The sequence below is a fragment of the Pinus tabuliformis genome, chromosome Q (assembly GCF_031772625.1).
Source record: "Pinus tabuliformis cultivar Carrire ecotype Pingquan chromosome Q, CPIR1, whole genome shotgun sequence".
Lineage (NCBI taxonomy): Eukaryota > Viridiplantae > Streptophyta > Pinopsida > Pinales > Pinaceae > Pinus > Pinus tabuliformis.
In genome coordinates, this window is record NC_142296.1 from 1,306,208,096 (window position 1) to 1,306,233,700 (window position 25,605).

General features: G+C 36.2%; 1 protein-coding gene across 7 annotated transcripts in view; it reads right to left on the reverse strand.

Moving 5' to 3' along the window:
- Nucleotides 1-25,605, reverse strand: part of LOC149224631 (uncharacterized) — a 447,397-nt gene that overhangs the window by 205,212 nt on the left and 216,580 nt on the right. For all 7 annotated transcript variants that reach the window (XM_089386200.1, XM_089386201.1, XM_089386199.1 and 4 more), the window contains exon 3: nucleotides 13,712-13,801. In XM_089386200.1, coding sequence (XP_089242326.1) covers nucleotides 13,712-13,801 — 90 coding nt within the window. The remainder of the gene's footprint in view (nucleotides 1-13,711; nucleotides 13,802-25,605) is intronic.

Consider the following 25,605-nt stretch of genomic DNA (forward strand, 5'->3'; position numbering starts at 1 on the left):
AAAAAAAAAAACTTTTAATGATTTTTTTTTTTAATTTCATTTTTTTTAATTTTTGTTTTTTATTAGATTTTGACTTAGTTTAAAATCAAAATAGAACTAGACTTAATCCTAAGCTAAATAAAAGTAAATAATAAAAAAAGGGGTGAGAAAATCTCAAGTCTAACTAAAAGAAATATATATATACCGCACAAATTATTAACCAATGCACGTAAAAAAGAAAAACCAAAATGAAATATGACCCTAGCCCGTATATAAAAAAAAATCGAAATTTTTGGGCTGTTATGTATGTATGCAGTGCAGGTGCAGTCGACGGCAAGGAAGAAAAGTTGAAGCGAAGGCCAAGGGGAGGAACGCAGGTTTGGCTTGCAGTTTGAAATGGCAGCATGAAGCTGGAAGGTTCTTTTACAATTTCGCTTGCAGGGAGGCGTTACATGCAGCTCAATGGTGGACATAGGCTACGTAGGAGACATGGATGGCAGCGTGGATTGCATGGAGAGTAAGGTAATGCTAGCTCGAATGGGCTTGGGCAGCAAGAAACTCAAATTTTTAAATGGGTCTAGAGCTAAAGGGAATGAACGATGGGAGGTTGCGGAAAGAGGGAAAGCTGGCAGCAATGAGGAATAAGGATTTGAGGGACTGTATATGAACAGAAAGGAGGGTGAGGCAGAAAGTTTAATGGGAAGGAGGTTACGTAAACAGGAGAGTTGCATGAAGAGCAAAGGGAGCGCTTGGTTGAGGAGAAAACTGAGGCTGCCGGAGGGTTTGAGGAGTGTGCTACGTGGAGATGAACTAGTAGTAAAGAGAAACGCAGCAGCGTGGGATGGTCTCCATGAAAGCAAATGGAGTTGCAGATATGCATGGATTTGAATGGCCAGAGGTGTAGTTTGATGGATGCAAATCTAGAGATTTGGACAGTGCACACCCTGAAAAAATTTCGAAATTTTCCTATGAAAATGAAACCCCAGCAGACAAATGGCTTGGAAACCTCGAATTTCTCTAGAAATTTTGAAAAATTCCAGATTATATCTATGCTTTAAATTTAGCAGTAAAACCCTCAAAGACTTCTGAATAAAATTTATATGTTCTGCTTTAGAAACCCACGTAAGATCACCTCCAGATAAACAAAAATCTAAAACCTTGGACTGCAAAATGATGCACCTGCAAAAGCTAGTTTCTGAGGCCAGATCTTACCCTCCAAGGCCTAGATCTGGCTTCAAAATCAAATTTCGACTTCAGATCTACAACCTACAACCCGTTCCTGAAAACAATGAAAACAAACAGCTAGAACCTGAAAATGCAAAAATTAAATGAAACTCTAAAATCCCTAAGAACTAGCTAAATAATTACAGTATTTACAGATTAACAACTCTAAGCAGCCAGATTTATCAATAATCCACAGAAATAAGTTCAGAATTTTAAATTTAATGTGAGATGCTTCAGAAAACCCTTCATGCATTCATAAAAAATTTGAAATGATAAGCCCGAGATCAAAACTGGCAGGGCTCTTTCAGAAAATGCAATCCGTGAGTTGGCTGGTTTAGCCGAGAACTTCCCCTAACGCCCGCTAATCTAAAAAAGGGATTTCCTGCACACAACTTAAATCAACCATTAACATAGAGGGACAAAACAACAAAGAAATTCAGATCAAATGGAGATACCTGCCATTATATTTCATAAATTAAACTATCATTCAAACCCCAGAGATCAGACAAGATACCTGTGCCTAGATCAATCTTCATCAAGTTATTATAAATGGCTAAAAATAAAATTATGCAGCAAAATAAAACATCTTACAGCATTTCCAACACAGTAACACCAGCAAGATTTCAACTCCAAAGTCTTTCTTTATTGCTCAAGAAAAAGTTTACAAGAGAGTTTTCTTCAGCACAAGACTCACAGATCCAATCTGATCTCAAATGACCCCTGACACCCTATTTAAAGGAAAATTTCCCAACGGCTAGTTCGAGTGATCCATGTCAAAATGATCTCGACCATCGATGAGGATCAAAATCCCTTTTAGTCTCATCTGTCAAAATTTTAAATGCATTTTAATATATATTAAAAAATTAAATCTTTGCATCTATTTTCTCAAAACTTTGACTTATTATTATTTTATTATTTTATTTTATTTTTCAAATTTTTATTTATTTTTTAATTTATTTTTAAATTTTATTTTATTTTATTTTTTATTTTTTCAATTTTTTATTTTTCAAATTTTATTTTTTTATTTTCTAGTTTTTTTTAATTTTTTAATTTTTTTAAATTTTATTTTTTATTATTTATATCTTTTATTTTTTATTGTTTTTTTTTATTTTTTATTTTTGGATCCTCGAACTTAGCCTTTAGAAAAATCACCTAGGACCTAAGACTTAGGACCTATGAGGGGATTAAAACATTTTCTAACCCTCAAGACAGTTTACATCATGACTTTTACAATTTTACATCTCAAGGGGGAAAACCCATTTGACATAGACCCTCATAGACCACCCAGTTCTGCGACATAACTATAATCTAGCAGATCAAGCAATTTGTAATAACCTAACGAAATAGTTAGAATTATTTCCAAATTACTTTTACATAGACTCGAAGCACACTAAGATTCCCCTAAGATTCTAATGACAAAATTCATTCCAGCTTTGGGGTTAGGCTGAAGGAAAACTCTGCCGATCATGGATCGGTGAGACAAAAAACCTTCCGAAACGTAGATTATCACTAGAAAATTAGGTTTGCCTAGCCAATTTACATACATGACTTAGATCTGCTAAGAGTATTTACAATTTACACATGCAGACTGGGTTTACAACATAACATGATCGGGCTGATGATGATAGTCGAATGGCACGAACAGGTCGATCAAGTGTTATCCCTTTTGCGAAAAAGCAGGGTGTACTACTATGGGTAGTTGACACGTAGTGGTCAACAGAGCTCTACTTGAATGGTTCATGAGGCATAATACTTGCTAAGGTTTTGCAAATGGGTTAGCAAGCTAAGTGGGCTTGATTGTGAGGAAAAATCCACAGTTAAGCGTGCTTGAGCCAGAGGCGATCTGGGATGGGTGACCTCCCAAGAAGTCTTGGTTACTGGGTGCAAGCCTTGGAAGTGATGATTGACGCTATGTGATTCATTTCACTAGTTTCAATCCCACTTCTTCGCCCCCGTGAGCATCACCCGATGCAATGAGTGCTAAGTGGACTATTCAAAAATCATGAGAAATTAATCAATTACGAATACCTCTCATGGAAATGGTCATAGATGAATGACTTTCTTAACGCAGTTGAATCCCAAAAATGATATCTAAGATCACTAACACTCTGAATTAATTTAAGCTGCCCGCATATTGATAATAACACGTTGTATGAGTTGTTGATCTAGCCCTGGATTGATTGATTACACTTTAGACTAATCATTCAATACCAAGATATGCAATGAGTAATGCTGGTCTAAATTGGCAGATGAATGATGCGTCAAGCATTGACTTGATGTCACATAGGATTTATATACCTCAAGTAGTTGTACACATAAGCAAAGTACAATAGCACTTCTTTGGCCTTGTTCGTATCGCGACACTCGGCAGACCTGATCATTTCCATTAAAAGAGAAATATTTGTCCATAATGATGATGAAGTTGCTTGTGTATATGATTATAGGTCTAGTTAATGAAATTTATTGCAAAAGAACAATTGCTAATGGTTTTCCTAAAGGGTTTCCAGCGTTGAAGATTTTGTGGTATCAAAAATGATCTAAAGTTTTTTTGATGCCATCCATTGTTGTCGCTGACATTATAAGATTGAAAGTATTGGGACATTAAAAGCAAGGGTTTGACCCTAGGGTTTGAGAACAAAACCCTAGGGCTGATATGGACATTGTGAACATATATGAGGGAGACTTAGGACAAATCCCTAGGACAGTTGGATACAGTATGAATATCTGGGGTTTGTATACTCTAGACCAATCTTGAAGAATTGTCAAGACAAAAGGGACTGATTGCTTCCGCTTGAAAGAAGAAACCCTAGCTTCTAGAAGATATGACATCTTGAAGATGAGGTTGTTTTGCAGTCTAGATGCAAGGAGGCCAAAGATCAAGAGGGAGTTGTCACAATCTCAAAAAGATATCTTGTGTTTCTTTTGTTGTTTCAATTAATATTGACATTGGACTATCTATGATTTGTAAAAACCTAGGTTGAGTTTGGAGAAGAAAATCTAAGTCTAATGAACCTAACCCTAATTCCTTATTGATAATATGGACTCATTGATAATGATGTGGATTTGTTGATGATGTGGACACATGATGTGGACTCGTTAATGATATAGAATCCTTAATGATGTGGATATGAACTCTTTATTGATGTTGATGTTTGATGATGTGAATGATGATATGGATTTCTTGAGGATGTTGATGTGAATTCATTAATGATGAATGATGCGTATACTATGATGTTGACGATGTGTACACCTTGATGATGATAAGTACTCCTTGTTGACAATGGTATAATGTGGATAATGTGATTGGACTCCTTGATGGTGATCTAGAACAACATGATGCTTACTCGTGGATGATGATGATGTGGGCTCGTTGATGATGTTGATGATGATAATGAGGACTTGTCGATGACATGGGCTCGTTGATAATATGGACTCATTGATAATGATGTGGATTTGTTGATGATGTGGACTCATGATGTCGACTCGTTAATGATATAGAATTGTTAATGATGTGGATATGAACTCTTTATTGATGTTGATGTAAATTTCTTGATGATATGGATTCCTTGAGGATGTTGATGTGGACTCATCAATGATGAATGATGTGTATTCTATGATGTTGATGATGTGTACTCCTTGTTGATGATGATAAGTACTCCTTGTTGACAATGATGTATAACGTGGATAATGTGATTGGACTCCTTGATGGTGATCTGAACTCCCTGATGCTTACTCCTGGATGATGATGATAATGGGGACACGTTGATGATGAACTGAACTAGACTCCTTAATGATGATGATGATATGAACTTGTTGATTTAGATGTCAATAAGGAGCTCTTGTGGTATGATTTTCCCTTATCTTGCATGTCGCAATTTCTTGATATACTTTAAATATTGATGTTGTTGAGTTGGTCACAAAATATTCATTAGGATTTTTCTTTGTCTAAACTGCAACATCTCAATATGTCTTCAGTTCAATTAGATTTGGATTTGTCTAAACTGTGAAATGAATGGAATCTGTGTTTGTTACCTTTTGTTCAACTTGGACTGCTACGTCTGGAGATTTTGATGTTTCTTTTGCGACAAATTCTTCGAATTTATTCTTCTATGATTTCTTATCATCCTTAAGTTTCTTAATCTAATTAAGTTGATTTTGGTTATGATTTTTTAAACATGAAAGTTCTTTGTTTTGTGGATTGTTGACTTTATTCGTAGTGTCTTTCCCATCTTTTAAATTTTTTATCTGTTCTAATAACCTTTAATTAAGGGTTTTTAAGTACAAAATTTCTTCTTCTTTCTCTGATAGACTCTTGTTGAGTTCCTTCTCAGAAATTTCATTTTCTTCCTTTAATTTTTGCTTCTTAACCTTGGACTTCTTGATCTGTTCAAGTAATTTTTTTATTATGGTCCCTCAGGTGCAAAATTTCTTCGTACTTTTCTTTTGACTTACTGCAAAATATGTCTTCGAGATTTTCATATTTCTTTTCCAATGCATTGTTTTTTTGTTCAAGCTCTGTGAATTCTTCCTCTAATCTTTTTATTTGTGTCTGTGTATTATCTTGATATTCTTCAGTACTAAGTAATCTTCCACATGTTGGACAACATAATTTGCAAATTCTTTTTAATATATATATATATATATATATATATATATATATATATAAACAAAATGGACATTTTGTCCAAAATGTCAACTTATTTGTTGAACTCATCTTTCCTTCCTTCATCATTTTCAAATTTCTCTAGAAATTGACTCTTGTTTTTTATTAAATATCGTAATATTTCACTTTCTCTTGACTTGATTTTTTTCTATCTTTTTCTATTATTATTATTTGTTTAATATCCCCTGGAGAATTTTTATCCTCTTATTTTTATATATAATAAGATCCTTTTTTAATCCCCTTCATAAATTCCTCAAATTGGTTTTTTTTTTTTCAATTGGGTTTTAAAATGAACTTAATTAACTGGACTTTCTCTTCCTCTTTTTTACCCTTTCTACATATTTTAATTTGATTTTTGAAATGTTACACCACCTCCCAAAAATTAAAATATTTGAGAAGTTAGGTAAAGATTTATGTGTATGGGCTGGCAAATTCATTGATGAGATGAGATGAGATGTAAGGTTGATGACAAGTACACTAGGAGCAGTACACAGCGATGATTGATGCACGATGGGTTGGGCTACGGACGGCGGCAAAGTTGGATGGCAGGTGTGATGCAGGAAAGTCTAACGACAGTGGCGACACAACGGTGCATAGGGGTGGTCGATGGTGGAACTGTGGACAACCAAAATAGCAGTTGTAGAGAAAAGTGTAGGTAGGGCCAGAGGTTTATGGTGGCCCATCAATGGAGGTTGTTGATTTGGGATAGCATCGGATGTGCTCTAGCCAGGAAAATTGGTGGAGAGGCTAAAGCACATGAGATCTCCAAGACCCAAAAAAGGTTTGGGCAAATTCTACCCGGTTTAGGAGATATTAAAATAATTAATATTTTTAATGGAGTTCCTAAGTCTAAATTTAGGAAAAATAAAATATTAATGGGTATTAATATAAAACTGGGTTAGAAGGTTCCAAAGGACATGGATCAAGCCAAATCTAATCTTAGTCGTTGATTAGAGATGTAATCTCAGTCGTTGAAGGACCAACAAGAAAAGTATAAGAAGAGGCCTGAGGGTTAGTTTGAGAACACACCAGAGTGATTAGTCATTCGATTTACTAGAGCGGGGTTGCTAAGTAAAGTCGAATCAATGATCAATGGCGAGGGGCAGTGAGTACTAGACAAAGAGGCAGAGATAGTGTCGAGAGACCAACACAGAGGTAGAGAGGCACACGCAGAATCCAGAGCAGGCCACGCTGAGCCCAACAAAGACAACACAGAGGCCAGAGGGCCTGCATCATCCACGCAAAGGGAAGCAGGAGTGACACAGAGGGTCCCAGAGGCTGTGTAGTGCCTTAGAGGGCTGACGCAGAGGCCAGGAGGGCTGACGCAGTGCTTCAGTTGTGCTGGAGAGGGTTTCGTGGGGTAGATTTTCTAAATATCTGCTTCCGAATAGAGAGGTATTACTGCCGATTATTTTTCTCTGTCGGGTGAGCCAGTTTGGCACCCAGTTGTACTCAAGGATATACTGCATAATAATATAACCCTCAGAATTGTTGCACCGATTTTCCCACATTGGGTTTTTTCAGAGACAAGTTGTCCAAAAATAACGGTGTCACTTGTGTGTTTGCTATTTCTTTCAGTTGTTGATCTGTAGATGGTTGAGACTATATTGTGTTTATTTCGATGTTTATATGTTTAAATAACTTGTTTGTAATTAACAAGTAGGAGAAATAAACCAAAAGAATACAGATAAAATTTCTAACGGATAGACTTAGAAATTTCAACAGAGGTGGCTACAGAGACGACCACAGATCTTTGTTTTGATCTGTTTTTTGTTTTTTTTGTTTTTTTAAATCTTTATTTTTTTATATAATTTGTTTTTCTCTTTTTTTTACCCTTTTTCTACCTATATATATATATATGACCTCTCTTTTGTAATAATTTTTTTGACTATTTTTCCATATTTTTTTTCTTAATTTCCTATATATAATACATTTTTTCCTTCTTTTTTTCTTTTTTTGTTCTTCTTCTTCTTCTTTTTATTAATATTTATGGCCAAAGGCCTAATGGCAAGATGGAGAATCCCCAAACTCTGTGTAGTGAAACACTTTGATTGCGATAGCGACAAAGTTGACGAAAGGTGAGTGGCCAAAGGCTAGATCAGACTAGCTCTATGCAGCGATTGAGCGGCCAGGGGATCGAACAACTTCGATACCAATGTAACAAACAAAGTTTGTATATGCAACAAAATACTCAGAAGATTTGGTATATGTAAATATCCATGATAGGACAAATATATTTATAAGAAATGTACAAAACATATGAGATGTTATGATTGTTAGAAATGAGGCATGCTTATATACCTAGGCAGGTGCCTCTTCATGAATGGTCATGTCCCATTAGAAATGCCTCTTCATGAATGGTCATGTCCCATTAGACATGCCTCTTCAGTGCTAATCACTAATTAATGATTGTTATTATTATTTATATTTAGATTATTTTATATAATTTTATTCATAACATTTAACCAACATTTTCTTTGTTGTGCGATCAATATTTCTTGAATGCATCTTTTACTTGTGGCAAATATACTGCTTAAATCATATGGTTGACATAATTGCACCAATAATCATTCTAAGAATCAACAATTGTAACAAATCTCTCCAACGGAGGTCATCATTTAATCTAGTCATACTCTCACTCACACTAAATGATAGACTTAGAATTTAGTATAGAGAATCCCCCCTTGATTAGGAAAACATCCCTAGACCTAGAAGTGAGGGGCAAGGTTGCCGATGTGATAGTGGGTAGCTTTCCTAATAGTTTCCTTAGCCTTTCCCTTAGGTGAGGTTAGGATTTTCCTCTAGGGAGAATCTGAGAGATAAAATGTTCAAACCACAATTATATTTGCAGCAAAGGGAAATGGAACATAACACAAGATAAAATTATAAATCACAATTAAATGCTCAATAGGGTCTACTTATTCAAATTAATATTTAGGTTACAATCAGATTCCAATATCAAAATATGCCCTTAGGCTTTCACAAGTCCTTCAATTTCTCAAATGACCCACTTCCTTTTACAAACCAAGCACCTTTGGTGCACTAATCCTCTAGAGTCTACACATAATTTCTATTCTCGGAGTTATCTCACTCTTGTAATCTACAAACTCCACAAATGCTCTTACTCAGTGTTGCGGGGAGCGCCCCCCCCCTGATCGCGCTCCCAATCCACGCTCCAGACGGGAGCGAGTCGAGAGCGCACTCCCATAAAAAAATTGCGCTCCCTGCCTATTTCCGGAGCGAAGCAAGGAGCGTCGCTCCAGGAGCGATTTTTATAACCCGGGAGCAATCAGGGATCGATCACTCCCGAATGCTCCCGGAGCAATGAGAACGACTGATTGGAGCAGACCGCGCGGGAAAAAAAAAATTGGGCAAAAAAAAAAAATTTGGTTTTTTGGAAATAAAAGCAGGGAGGGTTTCATTTCATCATTGTGAGAGTGAGAGTGAGATTGAGATTGAGAGAGGGAGATTGAAAGAGGGTGAGAGTGAAGACCAAGGAGAGAGTGAGAGAGAGAGCAAGGAGAGAGCAAGAGAGAGCAAGGAGTGAGTGAGGAGCAAGGAGAGAGCAAGAGAGAGCGAGGAGCAAGGAGCAAGAGAGTGAGAGAGCAAGAGAAAGCAAGGAGCAAGGGGAGATTGAAGCGCTTGCAAGGGGAGATTGGACACCAAAGAGGTAGGCTCTACAATATTGAATAGAGTGTCTAGCAATTTTTTTTTAATGTTTATTCCTAAATAAATAAATAAATTTTTTTCTATTTCCCATTCCCATTCCATTTTTAAAAATTTTGCAGATTCAAAACTTCAAATTTCAAACATCATGGTTATATTTTTTGGCATTTTCTTCTTCTTGGTTTCTTTTTTGGTTATTATGGTGTTGGAGAGTAGAAAAAGGAGGGTTGAAATTGAAAATGAAGAAGGGGATGAAGAAGGTGGACATAGTGGATTTGATGAAAACCCCGGTGAGGAGGAGCTGGAGGAGAGTGAACATGAGTCAGCTCAAAAAACTAAACAAGACCAAACCCCATTGTGGAAATATGTTAACAGGCTTGAAGCAGGGAAAGGGGGTGGAACCACTAAATTTCATTGCCCCCATTGCAACAATAATTACATAGGTTCATACACCCGTGCCAGGAAACACCTCTGCCGGAAAATGCCATGGGATGGAGATAAACAAACAGGAATCAAAACTTGTACAGGTGTGTCAGCAGCAGATAGAGCCAAATACATAAGGGAAGAGGAGGAAGCCCAATACAAATCTAAAAAATTAAAGGGTTTCTTTGAACCAAGCTCACAATCACATGCACAAAGAACTCCTTCAGGATCCTCCCAAGGCAGTGGATATGGAGGCACAGGGTCACCATTTTTAAGGCATAGAACCATATCAGATTTCCTTGATGAAGGGTGTAGGAATTATGTGGATTCAAAAGTTTACAGGTTTCTCTATGCATGTGTGATACCATTCAATGTTCCTCGCTCACCTTATTGGCACGAAATGGTTTCTGCCATAAATGATGCCCCTAAAGGATACAAGAGCCCTGGGTATGACAAGGCAAAAACCGTTGGACTTGATCATGAAAAAGAAAAAATATCATATTCTTTGAATAGAATGACAAGTTCTTGGACTGACCATGGGGTGTCCATTGTATCTGATGGATGGACAAATGTAAAAGGCAAGCCATTGATAAATGTTCTTGATGTGTCTGTTAGTGGTGCCATCTTTCTTTCAACATATTATTACTCAGACAAGTTCAAGACCGCCATCAACATTGCAGAACCATTACTTGAAACAATTGACCGTATTGGGCCATACAATGTCATCCAAGTCATCACTGATAATGCTCCTAATTGTAAGGCAACGGGAGCAATAATTGAGGATAAATACCCCAACATATTTTGGCCTAGGTGTTTGGTTCACAAAATGAAACTTTTGATGCATGATATTGTTAAGAACAAAAACGAACAATACAAATGGATTGGTGATTTTTACAAGAAAGGAAAACAAATGATAAAATTTATTACAAATCATAGCAATACCCATGGCCTTTTCGGCAGTCACTCAAGATTGGAGTTGTTGAAGATTGTGAGGACTAGATTTGATAGCTATTACCTTACCTTCAGGCGCCTTTTGACGGTAAGAGAGTCATTGGCTAGCATGGTATCAAGTCCACACTGACAGGTATTAAAGGAAAGGGCTACAAATGCAGCTGACAGGCAAGGTTTCGAACAAGTGGAGGAGGTCGTTCTTGATGGTATGTTTTGGGCACGTGTGAGGAAAGTATTGGATTTCACCAAGCCCATTTATCACATGATTCGGTTTGTAGATACAGATAAACCAGTGATTGGCGAGGTGTATGAGCAGATGGATACCATGTTGGGGCAAATAAAAGATATTGTTCATAACAATGATCCCAACTTGTACAAACTGATTCACGATTGTGTGTGTATACGATGGGATAAACTTAATGTTCCACTACATTGCTTGGCGTATATCCTTACGCCAAAATACTACTCTACATCTTGGTTGGGCCAACCTGCACCAGGGGGTGGGGTTAGGGCCAAACCCCATATAGATGAAGAGGTATCTACAAGATATTTGGAAGCATTAGAAAAGTTGATACCTAACAGGGAGGAATGTGCTAGTGTGCATCTTGAAATAGGCAGATACTTCAATTGCACTGATTTGTTTGGTACCTTTCATGCAATGGAAGATAAAGACAAATTTGATGCTTTCACATGGTGGGAATCATATGGCGGCCATGGACTTTTTCCAAAATTGGCAAAAAAAATTCTCTCACAGGTTGTAAATACTTCTTCTGCAGAGAGGTCTTGGAGCACCTACAGTGTCATACATAATGTGAAAAGAAACAGACTCAATGAAAACCGGGCAGAAAGCTTGGTTTATGTGCACTACAACTTGAGGTTGTTGAGTCATTACTGTGATCGGGCTTATGAGGATCCAACATATAAAATTTGGGACAACCACCCAGAGGATGATGATTTGGAGGATGGCACTATACATCTTGAAGAACTAGAAGCGGAACTTATAAGAGAGGAAGATGAAGCAACAACCATGCCACCTCCCCCATCCAGTAGCAGTGCTCGAGTTCCGAGTCTTGTTCCTTTGTTGTCGCCGCCTCCATCTACACCCTCACGTGGAGGGCATGTGCCTTCTGGTTCTGGTCATCGGTCTGTGCAGGAGACTCCTAGAAGACCACCACGACCTGCTCATACATTAGACACTTCTCGTGGCAAGGGCCACATGTAGTAGTAGATAATAGATTTACAGTTTACTTGTCTTTTCTAGTTTCTATTAGTTTTCATAACTGTTGAGTCTTGACTCTTTCATATCATAATGATATTTTTTGTAAACAATATATGACTGTGACAATTTAAGTTTGAAGTTTGAAGTTGGCAATTATAACTCATTGGTAATGATTATGAATTATGAATATGATGTTTTGTGAAAGTTGTTTCATTTCATTTCATAATTCATTTTATAAAATTTCATTTCATGTTAGATATTATCTTGTAATGGTTGAACTTAGCTTACAAGTACAACTTTGGTGATCAATGATGATAAATGTTATATATTGAATTTTCAATTTTGAAAGCTTGAAGTTGAAACTTTAAGATTGATGAATCATGATCCACGACTACGAGACTCAATATGTTGTATGTTACTAACTTGTGGACGTGGTTGATGATAACTTCTACATGATTGATGTTATATGGTTGATGATTCAATGATCAATCTATGTTTTTTTTATGTCTTTTATATCTAATTCATCATTCTACATGTTTTTGTTGACATATATGTATCAAAATATTAAAATATATATATATATATATATATATATAGATATATATTATATAAAAATATTTTATATAAAAATCACTCTGGGATTCACTCCCAAACTGGGAGCTTTTGAGAATGTCGCTCCCGCTCCCAAGTAACACTGCTCTTACTCCTTCATACTCTTCAACCCCTAGGCATCAAACTGCTCCAGTGCCAATCTCCTTCACACTTTAAACAATCGGCTTCATTCTCCCCTAGATCTCTATGTATTTCCTACTCAGCAGCAGCACTTATCACAATTCGCTCTGCCTTCTCTTCAAGGTATAGCCTCCTCCTAAAGTTTTCTCGTTGAGGAGCAAGTCTCTCTTTTGATTCCAAATCAATTCCAATCAAACTAATGTCTCTTAGGGCCAACCTGAATCCCTTCACTTTGCATATCCTTATCTGTTGTCTCTCTTCAACTCTTGATGTTTCACAACCTTAACTGGGTGACTGAACAATTCACCTTCATCTATTATAGAATTGACTTCAGTACCACATGTCCATATTTTTTACTTCTCACACTCAACCTTTTAACTTCTCTTGCATACTCCAAAATCTATCTTCCACCACACACACTCTCTATGCCAGCATTTATACTTGCGCATTACGTTCCTTCTCGTACCTCCAATGTTGTATATCATCTTGTGCACTGACTTCACCTGTCATTCTTTTCCCTACTCCAATCATGGATTATTCAATGTGCTTCTACATCATTCAAATGCAGGAAGATAATTCCTCTAAAATTCATGTATATTTTGTGTAGCTTAAGAGCTCAAGCTAAATAAAATAAGAGTATTATTAACAAGGTGGATGATATACAAATGAAGTATGTAAAATATCTTCATGCAATGAAGAATTCTTAATGAAGTTGGAAGAGAGTTGAGACACGGCTACAACTGCAATGAGAAAGTAAGAGATTGCCATCACAACAAGAACAAAAGATATACACAACTGGCAATTATAGAAGAGAAGAAAGAATAAAAATATAAAATTAACAATCATGAATATACCTTTATACTATGTCCTTGGTTTGCTCGTATTAATAGCTGACCATTTTCTTCCAATAGGCTAAAGCGTTGTTTGTTATCATTCTTTACAGCCTGAAAAAGTAAACAAACACTGAAGAGCTGCAATCATATTTATTCTTTGTATATAAAAGACTGCCAATTTCCAAACAACAAAGACATTAAAAGTTTCTTATTTTCCAGCGTAGGCACAAAATAACAGAGATAATTCTCATAAAAGGCTACTGTCTGAAAATAAAATGCCTATGAAACCCATCATGAAGGTCAATTTGTTAAAAAAAAATAATCACAAAGTGTCCCTTTCAACAAATATTGTTCTAGTGATATTGATTTTTATTATTTATGACATAAGAAAGTGCAAAATGGAAAAGATTTATTGCCTGTCAATAAGAATTATTTTCCAGCATAGGCACAAAATAACAGAGATAATTCTCATAAAAGGCTACCGTCTGAAAATAAAATGACTATGAAATCCATCATGAAGGTCAATTTGTTAAAAAAAAATAATCACAAAGTGTCCCTTTCAACAAAGATTGTTCTAGTGATATTGATTTTTATTATTTATGACATAAGCAAGTGCAAAATTGAAAAGATTCATTGCCTGTCAATAAGAATAGCTTGAAACTAATAATATCAGATAAAACATCAATTTTTACAGCTATTACTGGTTACATACTATTGCAAACTATTGAGCCAAGCATCCAGTGTCTAACATGATAAGATGTTGTAGTCTAGAGCTCATATTTGCACATGAGTTCTTTTCAGATACTAGATACAATAGAACACATTAGTAAATAATATATTATATTTCTTGTTACAAATGTGTGACTTGACCATGTTGAAAATAGTATAATCTTCACTTTCGGCTTGTTAGCTCAAAATCTAGCAAGTTTTGTGAGATGCCACTTATTGCACTCAAATTGTGAAAGTTCCGGAGATGCGGAAGTACCAACTTTTTTCAACAAGGATCAGATCACATATCAGCAGTCTATGTGTCATGGTCATCGCATTCTGAAAGCTATATATTGTAAATGATCTTAGTAAAACCATGAGTCTATGTAACAACTTAGGTAAGCCTATAGTTTGATGATGATTTCCATCCTAGGAGGTTCTTTAACCTCACTGATTACCTGTGTTTTTCGAAACGTTAATCAGAAGAGTTTTTTCCCTCCAGCTTAAACCCCCAAAGCTAGGGTGAAATTTATTGTCGAATTATCAAGTAAGTCCTAGTGTTTTAGTCGACTCTGATGTAAAAGTCGTTTGGGAATAGTTTAAGCTAATTGGCTTAATTATTTTATTACAAATCACTTGGTTTCGTAGATGGGTTATGTGTCTTGCAGGTGTAAGACAAATGTGTATTCCCTCTTTGAATCTTGTAAATGAAAAATCAAATGTATTAGAGGGTTGGAAAAATAATTAATTCCCTCGTGTAAATTAATTATTTTTTCTGGCAAAATGAGATTAAATCCTAAGCCGGGAAATTAATTAATTAGAGTCAAGTTAAATTGTCTTAGGAAAATAAATTCTCCAAATGGAAAAATTTGTGAGTCTTAAAAGAATCAATTTTTAAAAGTCCTCCACCAAGGAAACATTGTTTTTTCAAGAAAATTTGGAGTCTAGGATCTTGGTGGTTAAGTCAAAGTCAAATTTTTGAGGAAATTAGCTCTAAATAATTAATTTTAAGATAATTAAAATGGAATTAAATGATAAATTCGAAAATTCCTCAAAATTAAGAAATCAAAATCCAAGATTATTTTGACAAAGATCAAAGAAACTAGCCGTTATTTTTCCATTTGGAGTATTTATATATAATTTAGAGAGTCAGTTGAGTCTTTAGTCATCTTAATCTCTGGCTAGAATTGTTGCTGAAGCATTTTGTAAACTATTGTCCCTCTGGGAACTATTTTTTCTACTATAATAAAAGACTTTGGGGTGCAACTCGAGGTGAATGGGCTTCCTATGTGGTGCTTTATATTGTTATTTTGAGACCATACATAGTGTGTGCAGGTACTCAATCCTTGGTCTCTAAGTTCACAGACTGTGAGCAAGGATTACTTTGCTTGGATCTCTAGTTTTTATATGGTGGATTAAATCTTTGCTTGGGCTATAGTGATCATTGATTTTTCTAAAGCATTTTAGCCATTCTTTCAAGGAAAAAATATCATAAAAAATATTTTCTCAAATTCCATTTGAAAACCCATGTATATTTTTTAAATAATTTTGTAAATTTAAATTTGTAAATTATTTTTCTAATTTGGGTTGGGGTTTTAGTTTTATTTTTGTATATATTGGGGTTTGTTATTTCTATTTTCATTTTTGCAGGTTAGATCGAGAAACCAAGTGGGAGAAGAGCTAGATCTATGAGCTTGAGGGTAAGATCTAGTCTCTTCACAATTTTTGCAGGTTCCCCACGGATTTTTTTTTTGAAAAATTAGAGTCGAAGAATAATTTTTTTGAGCAGGTGTTTCAACCTTTCCAGGACTTCTAGGCTTGGATTTGCCTTCCTATGCCTTAGCGCCAGCCTTCCTCCCTTCAGCGTCTTAGTTTAGGGCCTTGTTTAGGCCTTGTTGTGGTGTTTTGAGGCTTCAACCTCCTCTCTTCCCTTTGCTGCAAGCCTTAAGAGGCATTATGGCCTCCTCTTTGGCCCTTCGTCCTCCACTGTGAGGCCTCCTCGACCCTCCTTCCAGCCTCCGCACCCTTCCCTCGACCCTCCTTCCTCGGCTTCCCTTCCACCTCCTCTCTCCCTCGTCCTCCCTCCTCACCCCTCCTCCTTCTCTTCCCCTAAGCTGCCGCCCTCTAAGGGCTTGTGGCCTCCCCTTTGTCCTTTACACCCTAGACCATAAGCCTTAAGCCTTGGCATAATCCCCTAAACCCTCTCTTTCCCAAACACTAGCCTCATTAGGCATAGCGTTGGCCCTTTGAGGCCTTATTCTTCATCCTTGTGCCTCGATATATCATCCTAGCCCATTTATCCCAGCAAATTTACTTCCCTTAGCCTTGTTCTACAATTATTGGCCTCTTTTGCTCCAAAATTTATCTGAAACCCTAAGTTGAAGTTTTAAAGCTAAATTCTTAACAATTTTGCAGGATTAAGGTCTCAAAATTCATATTTTGCAAGCAACAAAGTGATCATAAAGTTTCAACGATTTTCAACAGTCTGATCTTCAAGGCCTTGGGCCTAAGGTTTGACCTCTAAATTATTGTTTTCTATTGTTTTATTACAACAAACAAATTACTAATAATTAGGCCCTAAAATCACAAATTAAATGGTCAAAGTCATTTGAAATTGCAAAATCTTCATTTTCACAAATTTTGGCCTCTTGGGTATTTGAATTTTGGCCTAGATCTAACATTTAAGATTGTTGGATTTTTCTACCTAACTGAATCTCTGAATCAAATACTTAATAAGGGCCAAAAACTGAAATTTTCAATTTCTAGGAAATTTTTCTATTTTTGGAAATATTGGGCATCTATTTTTGGCTTGATTAGTTTGCTAATCTATGGTTAACTCATTGTTGTAATAAACATATCAGTTCTGAAAATTTTTGAGTCAAACTCTAAAAGCCCTAAACTTGAAATTTTCAATTTCTGGTGTATTTTGTTATTTTTGGGCATATAGGCCATCTATTTTTGACAGTTTTATCTTGCTAATCTGTCTTTACTTATTGTTGTAAATCAAGAAATCAGATTTGAATTTTTACTGAATACATCATCTTAAAGTGATCTAAACAAGTTGAATTACATTTAGTGTTTTATGTGTTGGCCAAGTTTCAGCATTTGAAGTGGTTTATGCACTACTATTACAACATTGTTGAGATCTGATTTTTCTGGAGTAGTATTGCTGGTATAAACTGTCATAAATGTGATCGACATCTTGATTAACTAGTTTTAGCATTTGGCATCTTTGGTTACTTGGTATCTTGTAGAATATTGTTGAAATTGACACTTGTATCTCTAAGCATTTTATCTTGTCTAAATATTGCAATTCACTATTGTTAAGTACTTCTTAGAAGGATTCAAATTAAGTGCTTAAACGACTTAGGAAAATCTTAGCTCAAGATAAATCTCACTCATAATCTCTTGCATAAGGATACTAGATCTAGATTTGCTTTAATAATTTACCTCCTAGCATAAGCTAGATTGATAGAGATATAGACAACCCTTATTATCTAGTTTGAGGGGCCTCGACAACTCTTTGGTATGGTTAACACAATGACCTTGCAGTCGTCAAAGCCACAGTCTCTATAGCGCAAAAGGCATTGGATGATAGAAGTCTAATAGAAGGTATCGTTAATCAAGCCCTAGCCTGCTTCCTATTAGCCTCCTTCCCACAGCCTACCTTGGAGCCCAGATTCAAAATAGTTAAAGGAAGGTTACACTTAGACCAGGCATTTAACTAAAATTTATCTAGATCACTGCATCTCACATAGGTCCTAGGATTTTCATATCATATAGGTCAGTCAATCATTTAAGCAGCGAGTGTCCATTCGATCATTTGGTTCCAATTTATAAGAAGCAAGAATTTGTGACTCCATTAAGGCACTGATCTCATAATAGAAAATCTAATTTAATCAATAATCTTATTTAATTTCAACCATGTGGCTAAGCCACTTATGCTTGTCTCCCACGTAAGTTGATTCTCAACTTGTTTTCCTTCACTTTATTCCATAGGGACTACCCCCCATAGCCTTTTGTTGGGACAACTAGAACGGAGTGGGCAGGGATTAGAGTGACAACCCCTGTCTTGAGCGTTGTCGCGGTGCCCGTACAATCCAGGCGACAACACCTACCAAGGCAAAATCTAAACTAGGACACAACAATGAGATGGATGTGACTGTCACCTCAATACTCCACCCCCTGGTCTTCAGAGAAATTTCACCACATGGGAGGCTTCCTAATATAAGTCACCTAAATGGTATTCTAGGTCAAACAATCAAATGTGACACTTTGATAGGCTTAATCAAGGTACTCAAACTAAGAACAAGGTTCAATTGGTTGTGATATGGAATAGCATACCTATGAAAGGGCCTATAAGGTGAGACTTGTAGCCTATGGTTTTCAAGATAATATTCAAAATAGCACTAGGCATACAAGAGGAACAGAAAGGTTTGGTTGAAACGTATGCTCAACAAAAAGAGTAAAAAACCTTCCTAAGTTGAAACCTAATGCAGAATTAGGGTTTTTCAACCCCTAGAATTGCCTAGGGTTGATGACATAAACCCTAAGCATGCACTTTCAAGTTTCAACCATGCAAATTGCTAGATTTTGATGTTTTAAGGCACAACAAGGTAAAACAACCCCACACCAACTCAACATCCAAGGCGCTACCTGAATTCAGCCTGAAACCCTAACCCTAGTGGCTTGCCTTAAAGGGCCAAAATTTTAGGAGAGAGAGGAAAAGATAAAGTTTTATGATTTTTTATCACCAATATGGATGCCAACGCCTTCTATCTACTTGGGTGATGGACTTTGTTGGGAAGAATACTGAGAGGGGGGTGAATCAGTATTTTCAAATCAATAACTTTTTCCATTTCATATTCAGATTTCTATACGCGACTTTACTGAACGGAACCTACGTGTGTACGCAGTTGTTCTTAAGACAATTAGCGTATATCTAGTGAACTTATGATTCAGTTAATCCATCATATGTTTGTCTTCAGCCAGTGCATTAGTACTTTATTAAACATTAGATAAACAGTAACCATGTGTTGTAATAATTAAACCATCACACATAAGCAACACACATGAACATCAAGATTTAAGGTGGAAACCCAATACGAGAGAAAACCACCTGTTGTTGTCCTCTGTGTTTTCTCTTTAATATAAAGAAAAAGTTGTTTACAATCTTGTACTGACGCAAACTCATACCAGTACGCAAGCACCCACCTGCAAAAGGCTACAACCTTCACTCGTTCTCCAACTTCTACTGTAAGGGAGCTCCAACCTCCTAGCTCTTGTACTGGCTGATATGTTTACCAGTACGTAGGCATCGCCCTACAGAAGGCTACCACCTTCACTCGTTCTCCAGCTACTACTAGAAGGGATCTACAACCCCTTGATGTAATCACTAGCTACTACTTGGCAGGAAGCTTCGACTTCCTCACTGAAGGCTCCAACCCTCAGCATCCTCCATGGACCACGTTTCATCAAATTTTCAGACTGGATCCACCTGCTTCAACACATCATAACTTGTAGGCCATGTTTCATCAAATTTTCATACTGGACCCATTATCAACACTTAAGCTCAATATCAAAACTCAAACTGTAACTCATCTCAGCAACACTGTCATTTATCTCTGACACAACTGAATCAATCAATCACTAAAACCCAATCATCAATCTCTGACATAACTGAAACCCAATCATCACTTTCTGAATCAACCAATCATTGAAACTTCTGACACAACTGAATCAAACAATCACTAAAACCTCTGACACAACTGAATCACCCAATCATCAATTTCTGATACAACTGAATCAACCATTCACTCAAAACCCAATCAACCAACACTTAATCAAAATTCAACTAATCAACTAGAACAGTCAGATCACTATAACCAGTACACATAACTGAACTCAGAACACTGCATCAACAACCAGAACCAACTACAACCTCAAAAATCATATGTCAGAATGTATATGCTACTTCAATGAGGACAACCTGCGTGTATATGCTACTTTCTGTAACCCAACCTACGTATACCTCTAAAGATACTGAATCATAAAACTTCTGAACCAAAAACTGTACTAACCAAAGACATTCTGAAGATCTATTGTCATATTACAGAGTTCTAAACAGATAGCAACAAAGATCACCCTTCTTACTCAATCAATCAGTCAACCAGACTCAATCTCCTTATACAATCAGTTTTACTTTAGATCTAATGAAGACATCATTGACAAACAACAGTAAAACAGCAGCACTGATCAGATATATCAGTCATTTCTAAACACATGCCCTTCCTTTGCATACGCTACTTGGAAGTGTCGAATCCGCATGTATGCATGCCTTCACCGAGGCAAACCTGCGTATAGATCTGCAAATAATGACTTATAACTTTGCAACTTTTCAAGACTTCAGATATACCCAGATCATAGTATTTAAAGGATAAAACATGTGTTAACACTCAGATCTAGCCTATCCATTATCAGATCATATAATGATAAGTCATTTCAGGTCTCATGATCCCGATCCATCATTAGTGCATAATTATTTCAGATCTATTAGATCTCATCCATCATCAAGCACTCAAGTGCATACTTAGTTCAGATCAAGCAAAGCATCAATAACCCATAACATGCATATTTGCTTTTGATCTAACTCTTCATAAGATTTTCATCACTTGCACACCCTCACACTTTGATCTTCACCTCCTTATATAGTTTTAGCATTTTTCAATACCTCGGGTCAAAACCATAGTTATGTTAATGGTATTCTTTGACGGGATCAATATACTTTGCCACGCTCATTACTATGGGCCAATACCATGGTAGGAACCCCTAGTATTCTTTAACCTTAAATCTCCATCCTATACGCGCTTTTCCTTCTGTCAAACTGTGTGCATACATATACATGCCTTTTATTCTGTGAACCCGCGTGTATATATGACTTGGACTAGGTTAAACATTGTATACAACTGAAAACATTCTCTTTCCTCAATTTCTTGATTATGATCTGTAATCTTTTGTCCCATCATCATGTTCTTTTGTGCCATTACTCTGTTACCTCTAAATTGACCTGTTACAATGTGAGTTGCCATCACTTTATCATTTCTGAATTGATTCCTCTGAACTGCCCTGCATTTTATCACATTTGTAAACACAATTGCCATGCATTTTGCCACATCCTGTTTATACCTTTATCAAGTAGTCCATTCATCAAATAGGTTGTCATCAAGGACAACTCATCAGGTAGGTTGTTATCAAGGACACAACTAATTCAACAATTTCCCGTATCAAGCTTCTGATTCTGATCCGTAAACCTTTGACCCATTATTATGTTCCATCATTCTGTCACCTCTGATCTGACCTGTAGATTCATCTATGTTCCATAATTCTTGTTCTATTACAAGTGAGTTGCCATCAAGGACAACACATGCATCATAATGCCAACAATCTCCCCCTTTGGACTTGATGGCAACCACTTTGGTGTTTGGTCACCACAGCCTGTAAATAGCATCAAGACAAGCACCAAGATTTTCAAAACATCAAGCTACTCTCCAAACACCAAGCTACTCTACCCCTTTGACATCAAGGTCAAAGGGTTGACCAATGTTAAATGAAGACTTCCATATCTGAATTGTTGAATATGAAAATTGATCATGCTCTCCCTAGGCACATGTTGAATTCTCTAATCAAACTCCCCCTGAGCAAATGCTGAGATGCACTACACTGTCCATGCTCCCCCTGAGCACATGCAAAGTCTGTAGAAATATTTTTCAAAAGAATAACATGACTCTATAACTCAACTATGTGAGTATGACCTTCCTATCACCAATGACTCATACATACATCAATCTCCCAACCAAGTGGGGATACATATTTGACTCATCCACCCAACCAAGTGGGATTACATATTTGACATGATCTCAAAAGTCCATACATGAATGAATATGACAATTATTACATCATAGGTCTTTTCATGACCTTTACATCAAGTGATATACATGACATTTATAACAAAGACCAAAGACCTAAACAAGATCATGATAGTTATCAGCAACTATCATACACCATATATGATCTGCACCATAAGCATCTATCAGCAGCATCAAGAGTAACAACCTGTATATGTCCATCATCAATTCGCAAGATAAGACAATGTAACTTTAATATCATCAACCTGTGACTAAGTTGCCGCATATAGATATCAACTCATCCTCTTCACCTTATCAAGACCAACTTTCTCGTTTTCTTTGTTAGAAAAAGCCTTTATCTATAGCCTTCCATGAATCAACTAAGTATATGTCATATCTCCAAGCAGTAATACAAAACTATTCACATCATACCACAGTCATCATCTATGACGATAACATCATCATCATAGCAAGAACTGCATGATCTTTCCACAAGAACCCTCAATATATCAACCATGTATCATCACTAGGGAGTTTTCTAACATCCCACATCTGATAAGCATCAACCATGATAATCAACATATGTGAGTATCAAACCTATCATCATAAAGTAAGAAGTCATCATCATTATGTGACTAAGTAAGCCATGTCTTCATAAAACCTGCAATAACACCATTCTCTTGGCCAATTTTCTTCATACAAGAGGATCTTTTTATACCAACAATATTTACCAATATGCAACTTAAGTAATCATCCATGTATCCAACATAGAGATAGAAACATGTATCTAGCTTCTCATTAATGTGAAAGGCAAACCATGAGCTCACAGTGATTTTGTCAAACTTTCTTAATACCATCAAGTGCAACAATCCTCAACTAATATACCATGTGAGATCCAAGAACTATAGGAATCCTCATTCATAACTGCACCCTATAAAATTTATGCATCTTTGAAGGCATGATGGCAGCAGCATGACACTTAACATCATCAAATAATGAAGATGTGTACTCAAGCTTTGTTCTTCTTCTTGAACTTATGAAGATCACTATGTAAGCAACATAACTATATGCATCATCAAAAGAGTCATCCATAAATCTAATCAGAAGCATCAAAACAACTAAGTGGCTCAAACAAAGTATCATCTGTGATTTCATCATAGGAAATTCATGACTGCAGCATAGCATGATGCATCATTTAAACACTTCAACAACATAAGCATCCTCACCATTGATAAGAATCATTATGTACCAAAGACTTCTAAACATAATGCCAACAATGCATTATTAGAAGCATAGCATATTCTCCCCCTGAACCTGTGCCAACTGTTCACTGTCAAATCTGATTATTACATATATCAGTAAGAATCATCAAGGCATCATCATCAACCAGTTATACATCAAGTCATCAACAACTTATGAGGGTCAAAAGCACTTCTAAATAACTTCAACAAACTGTAACCATCATCCATCAAAACAGAAAAGAAAATTGATAATTGACTAAACCATATCAGACCCATTTTCTAAGTCTATCCCACTGCTTCTTCATCAAACCAACATATACGCGACTGTGCAGTTTCGAACTCACGTATATACACGACTTGTCTTCATAATATCTGCGTATGAAAATTGGAACATTGAAATTTCATACTTTCAGTTCCCCCTGAGTCTGTTCTGACTATACCTGGTCCTAGAATTTTTTCTGAAACATCAGTTCCAAGAATATCATTATCATGATGGTTCTTCATCAGAGACTCCATTTTACTCTTATCTCCAATCATGTGATGAGAACATTCATCTTCTTCTTTGAATAAGCAGACAGCAAGGCCACACGGTATCTAATCTTCCTTTTCTTGATTCTTGGTAGATTCATCTTTTTCAGATTTTTTGATATAAATGTTCTTATTTCATTGCTTACCATATTGTCTATGGCGATCCATAGACTTGTCCTTGCATTGTTTCACTATATGCCCAAACTTGTTACAAACATAAAATCTTATATGTTTCACATTCCTTCTATAGGAATTAATGGCTTTGTGACCAAACATATTGCAAGAAAAACAATATCCCTTAAAGTACCTGAAAGTTGATGATCTTTCTGTGTGATAGTTATTAGCTTGAAACATTCTACTTCTATACTTGGCTGCAACATCTCCAAAATTATGACAGATAGAACATTCAACATTATTCATCGAAGGAAAGAACCGATTAACACTTCCATAGTTAGGAGTAAATTATTTTCTTTGAAGACTTCATTTCCTTGGTTGTTGATGGGGTTGACCTCTTATCTCCTTGTTGAGCATTTCAGATTTTACATTAGAATTCCTTTCTCAGTTTGTGAGCTAGATTCACTTTTAACAGTTTCATGAAAACCAAGACTAGATTTGATGCATGAGACCTTTGACTACTAAGAATATTATCCAAAATCTTAGTACTATCTTGAAATCGTAAAAGTTTATCATTTTCTTCTAATTTACCTTTTAGGATATTTACCTCAACCTGATATTGCTCTTCCTTTTCCAAATACTACTTCTTCATGATTTCTTCAACTTTTCTTCCTTCTTCCACTTCTTGTCTTAATTTGAGAATCTCATCTTCTTGTTCTTCAAATGCTTGAAGTAGTTCGTCATTTTGCTTATTTGAATTTTCAAGATCTTCTTTTAGAGAGACGATCACAGCTTCAAGACCTTCACAGTAACTGGTTCTGTCTTTAAATTCTTTTTTTGTTGTATCCTTTTCATTCACTCCATTTTTCAATGATGTCAGTTCATCCTGTAGCCTTTCACATTGATCTTCCTTTTCTTTGTATTGCTTCCTTATTTTGTTTACTTCCTCCAACTGAGTTTTTAACCTGGTGACCTCTTCTTCATAGGTACAATCCCTTTTGTCAAATAGATCTTGTTGATCTCTAATTTTATTTGTGAGCCTTTTAACTTCTGCCTCTATTAGATTTCTTTCACTTTCGCCCATAAGAGCAAATTCAGTTCTTTCACTGTCACATTCATTATCTTCAATATTGAATGAACAGAGAATTGTATCACCAGAGGACCAAAAATTAGTACCTGGTAATTCTTTTGCTTGTTCATCTTCAATCTGAGGTGATTATGAATCTGAATAATTGCTTCCACCTAGTAGCCAATTGTCCTTCCCGTTGTCACTGTTCCTTTGAGATGTCTTCTTCTTTTGAGGTGCTTTATTCTTGTGCTTCCTTCCCATTGTTATAACGGATTTCCTTCAAGCGATCGAGCTTCTGCCAAAGGACATGCTCTGCTACCAATTGTTGGGAAAAATACTAAGAGGGGGGGG